The sequence below is a fragment of the Thunnus albacares genome, chromosome 6 (assembly GCF_914725855.1).
Source record: "Thunnus albacares chromosome 6, fThuAlb1.1, whole genome shotgun sequence".
Taxonomy (NCBI): domain Eukaryota; kingdom Metazoa; phylum Chordata; class Actinopteri; order Scombriformes; family Scombridae; genus Thunnus; species Thunnus albacares.
The window spans coordinates 33382299-33395660 of NC_058111.1; the positions used below are offsets into that span (position 1 = coordinate 33382299).

General features: G+C 39.2%; 1 protein-coding gene across 3 annotated transcripts in view; it reads right to left on the reverse strand.

Moving 5' to 3' along the window:
- Positions 1 to 13362, reverse strand: part of bcas3 (BCAS3 microtubule associated cell migration factor) — a 361548-nt gene that overhangs the window by 322623 nt on the left and 25563 nt on the right. For all 3 annotated transcript variants that reach the window (XM_044353189.1, XM_044353190.1, XM_044353191.1), the window contains exons 8-9: positions 1017 to 1124; positions 842 to 918 (exon numbers count right to left, since the gene is read on the reverse strand). In XM_044353189.1, the coding sequence (XP_044209124.1) occupies positions 842 to 918; positions 1017 to 1124 (185 nt within the window). The remainder of the gene's footprint in view (positions 1 to 841; positions 919 to 1016; positions 1125 to 13362) is intronic.

The window sequence follows — 13362 nt, forward strand, 5'->3', positions numbered from 1 at the left end:
ATATAATTACTTTTTTCAGTAGCAGTAGTTTAAGGGATTACAATTTGAAAATCAGTAATTACATTACAGTTACTAATCCCAGCAACCCTCCATTATTTTTACACTTGGGGGTCGGTGTGCTTGCTGTCTCACAAGGATTAATGGAGGGTTGATATCAGTGTGGTCTCTGGGTTCAGCTGACAGACGCTCTAGAGGAGGACAAACGTTGTCTAATTCTCATGTTGTGTGTTCTTAGCTGGCTTACTAACGTTAGCCATGGGTACATCTACGCTCAGGAGTCACCTGATGCCAGTTTAGTTCAGAGTTGGAGGGAGTGTGTAGCTTGTAGCTGAAGTTGGGACTTCTGGAGTGCTGTGTGCAGTCACTGAGACTACACTAACACTAGCTGTTGGATGGTCAGTAAATCCTTCTAAACTGTATCCTGTCTGCTTGTTAAACCACAAACTTCTCATTTTCTATTTCTTCGTTTGTTAAATACAAAAGATGGCATGTGTGGCTGTGGAGGATTTTGAGTTGTTTTAAGTAAATTTTGACGGGGCAGATGGCTATGAAACGAAAGTAAAGTAACAAGTAATATAATGCGTTACTTTTGCTGCTGACTAATGCGTAATGTAACGTCATTACTTTTACAATTAATTATGCATTATCAGTAATTAACTACAATTTTCAAGTAACTTGCCCAACAATCATGATTATGGTACTGATTACCACTGCATCAACTGGCAAATTGCAAGGATAGTTCGAAATTTCCCCAACATTCCCGTATAAGGTTTGAACTTCTTATAACACCAACATTATAAATACTTAGAAACTTAGAAACTGTAGTGTTTAAGTTCCTTACTTGTAACAAAGAACTTCTTGGTGAAAGTGCAACTGTCAAATGCTGCAATCTTCTCTTGTAGGCTGACAACAAGAATACTGCAAGAAGGAGAAAGTAGTTAATCAATACAGTCAAAATAACCATGTAATATGTCATAAAAATTTGATTTTTTTTAAGATCAGTTATTCCAACATACTGTTTGTTGCAGTGTAGATCATAGATGGGTGTCTTGAACTGAATTGATTTGACCATTTCCCCTGTCCGTAGAGAATACAGGTCAGCACAACAGTAAGGGGGGCTTGTCCTGAAAACACAGAAAAACAAATGCAGTCAGTCAGTCTCTGAATACTTAAGGCAGTCCTCAAGTAATTATGGATAAAGGTGGACCACAGGGTAGTATACACTTTGGAAGAATGACAGTCAACACTAACATCTGAAATTTGTCTTTGAGTAAAACCACAGGGTAAATCATGTGCTAAAGGGCTGCTAAGTACTCCACTGATTTAGCATTGCACACATATTTGCAGTTGGGCATGCAATGGACAGTTTAAAAAAAGAACTAAAATTTAGGCAGCAGAACCAGAGATATATCTTTTTATCCCATGCATTTTCTTTGCATTGTTTTGTTTTGTAAGTGATGTATCCAACCTGCCTACAGTTAACTTCTTCTGGGTAGATCTAATATGCTAATTTAAGTTGTTATTTCTGTCAACTTACAATGTGTACAGCTGTGTGGATCTCATCTATGCTTGACACATTTTTATGACTATTTTTCTCTTGTTCTTATCATGGTCATATGAATTTATCTGTCTTTTCTAAGATGGGTAGGAAGTTTTGGGGAAAACTGTTATTATATTTCAATAAATCAGGAAGATTATATATGGGATCTAGCCAAACTGGTGTCCAACTTTCTTACTCATTGCCAACATCATTGCAAATGCAGACCTTGCCAGTAATTTTTATTTTTTTTAAAGTCTTCTTATCATTTCATAAAATTTGGCAGGTAACAAATATTCACTACCATGACAAAACAAATGTATGCACTTCTGAAATAATCTGAGAAACCCTTCTGTGGATATGTAGGAAGAAAACATCAAGCCTCCTGCCAAAGAACTGCATACCAAGCCACACAGTGTTTTGCTCAAACCATCTTCTACATTGTTTATCTCAGCAGCTCCCTGGAGAATTCATTTTGTATTTGTTTCCACCATGTCCCACTGGCCTATCCTTTGTGAGGGTCTACATTGTGAAGGGGAGTAAAATGAAGGGCAAAATGGGAAAGGCTTTGTCATGCAACACATTTACTAGAAGCACTTCTATCAACACAGCAAAGAAGAGGGTTATGTGAGGGAGGTTATCCGACAGCAGGCAGTGGCTGCTGGCAAAGGAAAATTTAGACATAAATCTTAATCAAGCAAGACTCCCCTCCTCCTCCTTCACCACCACCACCCCGTCCCCTGTGCCCCTTCCTTCTCGCTCTGAGGAAAGCTTCTACCGGTCTTCCAGTCTATGTCACCCTTGGTGAGGCCTGTGGTGCCGTGTTGGCTGAGAATACAGGGGTGAAATGTGGTGTTAGTTTTGTTTCTTTTGCCATAGGACTAAGTGCTTTCAACAGTCTATTTAGTCTGCTTGTGCATACTGAGTGCAGGTATATGATTCATCAGTCTCAGCATGGACAGTTTTTGGACAAATAGGAGGCACTGGCCATAGATCTTAAAGTTACAATGAAAGTCAACGTAAATTGTGCCTGTAAACACAATGACTCAAAATTTGGAATAGAGTTCTTAATCAAAAGAGGAACATTACATTGTAATACAACTAAAAACACATGCATGCTTATACACTCTAGGTTTGATTATATTTTGACTGTTAAGTTTAGGGTATGATGGATGGTTAGACTGATTTGACGACTTGATCAATGAGGAAAACCCCTTCCTGCAGACTACAGCCAATGACACCATTAGGAAATAACAAATTTAAGCAGTGGGCAACTATTGCCAAGTCACCAAGGGAAAAATCTGAACATTATTCAAATAACAAGCACATAATGTGAAGACCTTACAGCCATTACAAGACACAGTTGACCTCAGCCATACTGGATATTTCTCTGCAGCACACGTTCCACTGACCGACTCAAGGTCTGTCTGCCTTTTCCAATCATTAGTGTAGCTCCTTTTCATCTTTATGGTGGAAAGAGATCTGCTTCTCTGATTCAGAACTCTGACACTGGGTGAAGTACCAAAGGCAAACAGTGGAGCAAAGACATCTTAAAGTGCCTACAAAATTGTCAGGATCCTGGAAGCACTTACAGATAAGGAGAAGGAAAAATTTGTGTGATACCTCTGCAGTGTGTTGTTACCAGCACCAGTGACTCACAGCCAGTGAAGGGTTTTAATTTGTTGTAAGGCCATTACGTGTGGTTTGAAAAGTGTGGCTTGAATAATACATTAGGCTTGGGCGATTGGACAAATATATCGGCAATTGGCTGAGTCCTTTGCCAGTTGTTTTTGGGTGATTTTTTGCATGATTTTAACTAACTTACTATAGTTTGTGTGCAATGTCTGTACAGTTTAGTCTATTTGTCAGTTCCTCAAGATCAAGCAAGTTCTCGTGTCTTGCTTGCTTGCCGTCTGCTGATTGGAGTGAAGGGGGTTAGCCTCAAAGTTAGCGACAATGGGTTAGCCTAACCTGACCAGGCTCATTTAAGGTAGACTGACCTTTCAGGTGGACCAGCTATTCTTATTTCAGAGACACTATCAGCTGCTCCTAAACAGAGAACGGAGAAATGTCTGGCTGCTGAGTTCTCTCATGAGTTCTGTTCAGCACCTCCACGTGCACCACACACCCATCAGCGCAAATATGGTAAAACGACTGCACTTATATATCCAACCAATCACAGCACTCCTACACTACAAGCCACATTCACCCATTCACACACACATTCAAACGCTGATGGCAAGGGCTGCCATGTAAGGTGCCAACCTGCGCACCAGTAGGATCTAATCATTCACACACACATTCACACACCAATGGCATAGCCATCAAGAGCAATTCAGGGTTCAGTATCTTACCCATGGACACCTAAACATGTTGATTGGAGGAGCCGGGTAATTGTACTGCCGAGCATTTGATGAGTGGATGACCCACTCTACCTCCTGACCCACAGTTGCCCCCGAATATATCAGCAATTGCTGGTTGTTGGGCTGACGGTGGCCAGTAAGAACATTTTGATACCGCTAACCACAATATATCCATGAGTTGACACTCCCAAACAGCAGAGGGTGGTTCATACTCCTCAGAGGCAAGATTTTACAAATATGGAAAATCACTATAATATCAATAACTTCCTCAAATGTTTCAACACTTGCAGGGCAATAACTAAGATTCAAAATGCTTCAAATGAAGTGCTCGATGGATTATCAAATAGCATCTGACATCCCTTCCTCCTTCACCTTTTTGACATTGGAATTCATGGGACTGCATGCAACAAATTTTATATCTTTTTAAAACTAACAACCAAAGTGTGCCCCCTTCATGCAGCAACTAGCCAAGTGTGAAGATGATTAAGTACATAGTACTTGAATCTCTCTCTCATGCTACTATACAGCAGATGCTACAGAATGCTCTAACCGGCATTTGCACTTGTCCTATTCACTATGTTGCAAAATGGTGTTGCATTGCGCTGTGGAAAAATCTGAGCCTATGATCAACATTTTGCTGAACAAACCTACAATACCCCCCACTCACCCTGCTGCACCAATACAGTTGTCTCATTGAAATGAATGAGGAGGTTGAGTTTTTGGCGCAGCGCTTTTGTTAGTTTGAGTGTGGCCTAAGTAGGCTAGTAGGGGGAAGCTCTTAATGGACCTGATGACAGAGAAACCAGCTTGTCTATCCAGCTTTTTCTTCCCCTTCCTTTCACCCCTCACTTCATCCACGCTGTTTTCCTTTCTTTCGATATGACATCAAATGCCAAACAATGTTACAGTCTTTGTACTGGTGCTTGTAGAAGCTGAGCTGTATCCATTGGCTAATGAAGATCCAAAGACATACTGCTGATTGAGTACTGCAATAGAGAGCACTTCTTAGTAGAGTGTTCGAGGAGAAACAAGCACTAGGACTGAGAGCAAAGGTTAAATCAGTATTTGATTATCTCTTCATGCCTCCTGAAAATTGTCAAGATCAACTCACTCAAGTTTTTCTATAAATTGAATGTGGTGTTGCTCAATTGTGAACATTTGCTGCTTTCTCTGTTTTATATTACTGTACATTGAATATCATTGTGTTTAGTCAGACCATAAAGTGAAAGACGACAAGCTCTAAGTATTTAAAGGTGTTATGTTGAGGAAAAAAATATCGCTATTAGCTCTATTTGTTTTCAAAACTAAGGATAATCAGCTCTTATTGCAGTATTAAAGTGGCTACTGCTAACCTCTTTTATAATTAGTTAGACTAATACATGTCTGAAGAGAGAAGCACACCATGCCACAACAAATGTCAATAAAATACCATACAAAAATGCATACCACCATACAACTGAAAAAGCAACATTAAGTTCCCCCTTCCCTCAGAAGTAACCAATCTGTGAGTATGTCACTGAAAAGATCACAAAATCCCATATTGGTAGGCTAATCCTTCTTTGTAGCTGCAGTTACAGAAAACAGCAGGCCATAGTGAGCCTTTAGTCCCCATCTACAATAATCTGGTTTCAACACAATCCCAGGGAACACTGTCTAACAACTCTGTGCACAGCTGGACAAGAAACTACTATTCTGAGCTGATGTAGAACCATGATTCCAAGCTGCAGCTGACACCACAGGCAAAAACAGGAATCCATCACCCAATGATGAAGCCATCACCACACATAACAAACACAAGCGGTACTTTGACACACAATTTATTTTTCTTAACGCAGACAAAGACAGGAACACACACCCTGAGATGCAAGATGAAATAACTGCTCCAACAATATCCAACAACCATCTTGATGACTGATATATGAATTGAACTCACAGGGAGAGCATGTGTCACACGTGAGCACACACACATTTACATAGTGAGTGTGGCTACCGTATGCTTCCCAAGCCAGCAACAGAACTGCAATGGCGCCAAGTGAGCCATCAGATCTCTTAGGCCAGGCCAGGAAATAAGATATTGTCCCAGGCTTGCGTGTGTGTGTGTGTGTATGTGACAGTGCATGGATGTTAGTGCAAATAGTGTTTCTCCCTCCAGTCCCAGAGAATGCTCACTGGAGAAGATAAAAGAGGTGCCACAGAAATAAGTTTTGAACAAACCCTGATTCATTTCTCCATCATAGCAGGCAGGCCTGATGGTTAACATCTCCGTCAACATTTCAAAGGACCTCACGATGCAAGCACTGCTACCATTACCAATCAAGAGTACAGGCATTAAGATTAATACAAAAATTTCACTTGACGATAATTTACTTTCAGGCGGCTGCATCATCGATTTCAGCATTATCAGAGTCCGATCAATCCAATTCAAAGCTCTATCCCGAAAAATGGGCCTCTGGAATTGATTCAAGGGGACAATGATAACCTGCTATTATAGAATCAAAATGGCACGGGGTTCAATTGTTTTGCTTTTGCAGTATTTTAACAAATGACCCAGTTCTAATGGAGGCAATGCGGGGTCAGATGTAATAAGATTTCCTGATGCCGGGGACGTTGGGGCGTAGGTTGAAAGCAAGGCTAAATCACAATTATCATTATGGATCATGGCGGGATGTCAGTCCTTGCACATGTTAAGGTGACGCCGAGCACCATTCCCCAGCTCAGTAACAGGCCTATTATGATGGCCCTATTAGATCAATGTGTCAATTACTATTACTCAAACTGGCCCTTGGGTCTGAAAGGATACAAAATGAGGGAGATGGAGGAAAGGAGGCTTGGCTCATTTACTTCCTCTGATAGGACAAGAAGCTACTCCAGAAATTAAGGAGAAGATGGAGTGGCCCTGCCAGCTACAGAACACAAAGTGGTTATAAAACATGATCCAAGAGAGGAAAAACTAAACTTCTGTTAAAAACAAGCACTAATGCAACATAAAAAGTCATTAAAAAGTATTATTCCTACACAACTTACACTACTGTAAGGTAGAACTGAGTATCAAACATTAGTACTTTTAGGGTACAGGCCAAAATGTGCTTCTACCAGAGAATTAAACTTAAATACCCAGAATGCTTGCTCTGATTCTTAGTCTTGTATGCTTTTTCTCTGATCAGATTGGTCCTGATTCAAAATATCTTCCCAAATTTGGAAAATTATAACATTAACATGTTGATGTTTACCAGCAGGTTTACCATGTTCACCCTAACATGCTAACATTTACTAATTAACACTACACACAGAGTGCAGATGAGGCGGATGGGAAGGGAATTTGTTTTGCATTGGTGAGAAACAAATGTACTGAACAAAGTTACATTTTGTTTGATCAGATTGGTCCTGATTCAAAATATCTTCCCAAATTTGGAAAATTATAACATTAACATGTTGATGTTTACCAGCAGGTTTACCATGTTCACCCTCACATGCTAACATTTACTAATTAACACTACACACAGAGTGCAGATGAGGCGGATGGGAAGGGAATTTGTTTTGCATTGGTGAGAAACAAATGTACTGAACAAAGTTACATTTTGTTTGATCAGATTGGTCCTGATTCAAAATATCTTCCCAAATTTGGAAAATTATAACATTAACATGTTGATGTTTACCAGCAGGTTTACCATGTTCACCCTCACATGCTAACATTTACTAATTAACACTACACACAGAGTACAGATGAGGCGGATGGGAAGGGAATTTGTTTTGCATTGGTGAGAAACAAATGTACTGAACAAAGTTACATTTTGGCCTGCTGATGGAGCTAGATGAAAAGTCAGGGGATCACTACAGCCATTAGGATTCATTTTCTGGGGATATGAATGTCTGTACTAACAAGACATATTACTCAAAACCAAAAATGTCAATCTTATTGTGCAGTTGGAGGAAAAGATGGGATGGAGTGAGATGTTCAGTCTGGACTAAAGCAGTGGACTGACCGGCTGGCCGACGTTGCCACCGTTAAAGCACTGCCACTAGTGTGGCTAAAATGTTTTTTTTTCAGAAAAGCTGTGTTTTCCTCACTGATACTGAGAAATGTATTTTTGTGGTACGGGTACCAGAACCTGGGTGTCATAATGCAACTGGTGTCCAAACATTTCAAGCACCCAGCTGTACTGTAGGCTTTCACTTTAAATGGAAAAAAAGATCACCCACAGTGATGACTTGGCTTGCTTCAAGTTCTCAACAAGTCAAAATTGGATTTTTCTAATCCTTAATTGCTATGCTGTTAAGCCTCGCAGGGCACACCTGCTGAATCCATCTCCCTTTGGCTTGGCTCTACAGTAAACCCTGGCTGTTTGGGTCATTTCTCTGTCCTGCTGCTCTGCCACTGTGCTGCACTTCACCAGATTTGGAAAACCTCCTTTACAACACAATGTTTAAAGTGACTTTTACAACCATGTGTGAGTCTTAATTTTAGATATGCAACTGTTTACAATGGTCATTAAGGACCATTATAGATGGCGCGTGTCTTATTATCGTGCCATTATCATCAATCTAGTCTATGTACTTCCTCCTTGATGAAACATGCTGACATCTGTTATTTTAATTTTCACATCTATGCTGAGCTTATTCCATGAGCACTTTCCCTCTGGCTGAGAGAATCTGCACACATCTTTTTATGAATGTGAACTAAACCAGGGGATCAAAACCACAAGATTTCATGTGGCTGTGGAAAGCATAGATGGAGACCTGAGGGGGAATTAAAAAGCAGGCAAATAAATTCATTTACAAGGAAGGGACGTCACCACATTTCCGACTGGTGCAAAGTTTTACAAGCTCCCCAAATACGAACGACAATTACATGCTGTGGAAATGCTAAACAAATACAAGCTCGGTTTGGGAAGTCAAGGCTGGCTCTGTTGAAAGAGAGAAGGCTGATGCTCCAACTGGAGACTGTTGAACTTCTGAGGACTGGTATTTCCACTGGGGTTCAACTGATATGGGCTTTTGAATACTGAAACCAGAAATTTAAGATTAACATTGCCAATATCCAGTAGTTTATGCCAACACTCAACAAGTTTTCCCCAGAATTTTATACTTGGGTGTGTAGAAAGGCCTCAGAATAAGCTTTTAGACCAATAAAGTAGCATAACTCTGATTTCCACCTGTGAATTCTATTTTAAGTATTTTATTGCTTTGAAATTAAAATTTTTGGCACTAGGATATTTATTCCAGTTGCTTAAAATCTCATGCAACATGCAGAGTGAGTGGGTTACTTTACTCTGTTGTAACCGTCAATACAATACAATACAGTATGTTTAACACAATATGTTCAGAATTGCTATAACATGTTACTGTTCACACTAAAAGCATCACATCATATTGTGTATCAGAGTTCTATTAGAAGATGCAAATATTTACTCAACCGTTAGACCATGAGAAATAGTTACTGTTTAATAATATTTCTACTCTAGGGACGCAACTAATAAGTCATCATCAGTTAATTTGTCAGCTATTTTTATTTTGATTAGCCTAATTCATTTATTCTATAAAACAGTGAAAGATATGGGAGCCAGTGAATGCCTGGTATTTTTGCTTAATGATGTACTTAACATAACTATAAATAGATATCACAATTCTTGTCTTAACATTATCTAATTCATATGAAAAAGTTTCATAGAAGTTTCAGCTGGAAGCCTTGATTAAGGTTTTATTATTATACTCAAGACTCAAGAGTGCCTTGGATTGAATGAATGTACTACTGAGAGTTCATGTAACTCATTAAATGATCAGCACAGTCACAAACTTCCCAGCATGCATTGTTGAGAATGAAAACTCTCTAGAGTACCCTCATTTTTGTAGCTTGAAGAAAGCATACATGATGGAAACTTGATGTGTGTCTTTAATATATGTTACGATAGAATGTTTTTTTCTCATAATAATGAAAACAATGCTTACTATGATGAAGTTTAGTATCAAATTCAGTCCCTACCCCTGTACACTGTACTAGAAGTGAACAAGGTCACAGGGAACAGCCTCACAGCCTTGTCTTTGTACTCACTCTGGTCAAAAGTAGCTCTAACAGCAGCCACAGCTGTAAATTCTGTGTGTCTAATGAAGGATGGACTCCTCAAACTGAGAAAATGTAAATTTGATTGTCAGTTGCTGCAACTCATGAGATGACTTTGAACTAATTATCTAAATTTAGTTCAGTGAACTCCCATTTTTAAGGCAGCAGGGGAACTTACATTTTGAAGTTTAATCACCTTAAAATGTTTTACAGCAGGGGTCAGCAATTAGGTTCAACTATGGGCCAGTTTTTCTGGATTTTTCATTGCAGGGCAGGTAACTGGTGCAGTGGAAAAGCAGGTCTATATGTTTTGATATTTTAATTCATTTAGGATAAAACAGATTCATAACACTCTTAAGGACTGTATCTGAGGGTGAAAATGGCATGAACACACATTTCTGTTCGACTGCCAACCATTTTCTTTATGAAGAACAAACCTGTTAGCCTGTAGAACCTTAATCCACAGGCTAAGATTGTGTAATTCTCACATTTAACTATAATTTCTGGTAGGTTTATTGGACTTAAGCATGGCACAACTATAGTTTTAATGCCTCTTGTGTGAGGGTAGTATTAGATTGGAAACAAGGTTATATTACAGCAATTGGCATCTACAGCCTTGTGTTTATTTTGTTATCTACAGTAGAAAATTATGTAAAAGTTTTGATGTAATCTAAGATGTTAAAAACTTTCATCAGGGGGACAAATATTTTGCAGGGCCAGATTTGTTAATAATAATAATGGAGAATTTATTAGTGTGGGATAGTTTTGGGATCTGTGCCACTGTGCCATGTTTTCACTATGTCGACAGAAAGGACAAAAATTGCATTTCTACTGGGATTAAAAAAGGTAGACAGTAACCATCAAAATACTGTATTGGAACATTCTTTCCCTACTTCCTCCTGTTATTTGTTTTGTTTTTAACTCCTACTCCTCTCATTCTGAGCTCACACCAGCCCCCCATACACAACAAACGCTGGCCACATCAGAGCCTGCTGGGGGCCTGGAGGGAGCCGCAATGATTCCGGCAAGCTGCAGGCATTAGTAGGAAAGTAATTAGGGTAAAAAGTTCAACCACAGCTCCATGTCTGCAGAGCTGCCAGAAATACATTTCCTTCACTGTTTAATACTGCACATATAATGGCCAGCATTTTGGAAACACACTCCCCTATGTGTGTTTGTGTGTACGTGCATGCATGTGTGTTTATGATATTAAAGCATCATATTATGCCTAAAAGTGCAGCACAGTGTCAAACAATACTATTAATTCTGACTGTACTAGTGACAGACAAGGTAAAACAAAAATAAAAAAATATCAATCTTATAATTTTACAAACCACAAAACAATAAGCATCGCAACAATGAAAAAAAAAATCAGCATGGGAATTTATGCATATGCAGTCCATAAATCCAGCTTACTCCTTCTTCCTTTGACAGCAGTGAAGTGGATATTAATATTCATTACCCAAACCATAGCTTGCATTAGTTCCAATTTTAGCCATTTTAAGTTTTCTGTGCCAGTTTTCTGTCTAAGTTAAGTGGAAGCACTTGACACAAGAAACATCTGGTCATGGAGGATTCTTTCTTCTGCTTTGACATCTCAAAGCTGTATCTAGAAACATGACAAGTTAACTTTGCCTTATATCTGCTTGTGCATAAGGACACGAGTAACAGGACAGCTTGAAGGTAGGGTACAACGTTTATGTGTTTCAGTACAAGTGACTAAAAGATTCTTCTACCATTAACAATTGGAGGATAGTACAATGATTGAACTCCTGGCATTTCAGCTATACACAACTCTCATTCTCTTGCCAAAATAGATAAACAGCACTATCGTTTTGCCAGTTAGAGGCCATTGACTAGAGAGGCCAAATAATATAGGTGACCAAGCTACAGGTTATATATTCAATGCATTAGGCACTGGCAAGCCACTGAGTGGTTTAAACAATAAATGTAAATAGGATATATTTGAAGTAATTGTGGTAATTTAACTCAGATTTGTGACATATCCCAGTCAGCCCTATCCAATCACATTGATTTAGTGATATAGTGCTGTATCTTGCATGTATTGTGCGTGTTGCACACACAGCCGTAATGCTGAAAATCCTCTTTGGGCTGTAAGGTCCACCTCCATTGAAAACATGGAATTTATCTTCTCCTCCATTGTCCAGTTCATCATTCATTGTTCCCCTGTGATGGGAAATACAACTTAACACACTACACTCACTGGCCACGGTACAATCGAATACAATCCAACACAACAGCTCTGCCATGCATTCTACTTTTAAAAAGCTTTCACATTTTCAGTTTTTGTTTCTGCCAGAACTATCTTTTAATAAGCTTGCTGTCTTCGAGGAACATCCCTCTTTACACAAAATGTCTGAATGCAGTCTCCAGGCAGCACCTAACAGGTTAGGACAACTCTGCAGCTCTCCTAAATCCTGGCAGAGCTGGAATCATTTCCTAACTTAAGAAGGTTGATGAAATGCTTTTACTCTTAAGCCTAAATTTTTTGGCTAGTTAGGACTGATTTCCTACTCTGAAATACTGGATAAATATGGGACCTGGTAAGAGCCACCAGTGTCACTTAACCAAGCCAATAATACAATATCTTTCATCCAACATCTGAAAAAAATTACAATAGTGCTGCTATATACTTAGTTTAATGTAAAGGGGAAAGAGAAAGTTTAAACTCTAGTAAAAGAAAATATTAATTGCTTTGACCACAGAGGCCGGGTTGAGAGAACTGGGTTGTGGTAAAGGTTTGAAAAGTCATTACTAATCATTCAGCCTGTCGGGTGTGTTTATACGCACCACTTCCAGTACTACTGAGTTTAATCTGACTTCCTATTTGAAGGGGGAAAACTGGCGAGGCAGAACCCATTTTCGACAGACATAAAACAGACATGCAAGTCAAAATAAACGCTCTAGAGTGAAGCCTGAGCCCAAAAGCTCTGACTATGCGCTGACCTAGTGTGTATGTGTGTGTGTATGTGCAGCAATGAAAAAGGGGAAGTCGAAGACCAGATTACAGCCACTCTCATTTCCACGCTGGGGCATGACAAAAGGGTCCGGGAACGATTTCATCAAAAGCGTTTTTTTTCCCCAATGGAGAACATGACATTCCTGCCCACAACTGAAGACAAACTTTGAAGATCAAGAGAAAAATATCACGCTAGTGTTTGTGGATTCTATCCTGGTGTGATGTCCTTACTGAACCTTGAGATTATTATGAACACATAATCAATACAACCTCACAAAAAACATGATGACAGTGAAAGGACAAATGAAATATATCTACTGTACAGTCACCAGGATAACCAACAAATCCCTACAAGTAATAGTTGCAAGTTGAATCACTGGACAGATACATGTTGCATATCTACCCTGCATCTTTTATAAACAGT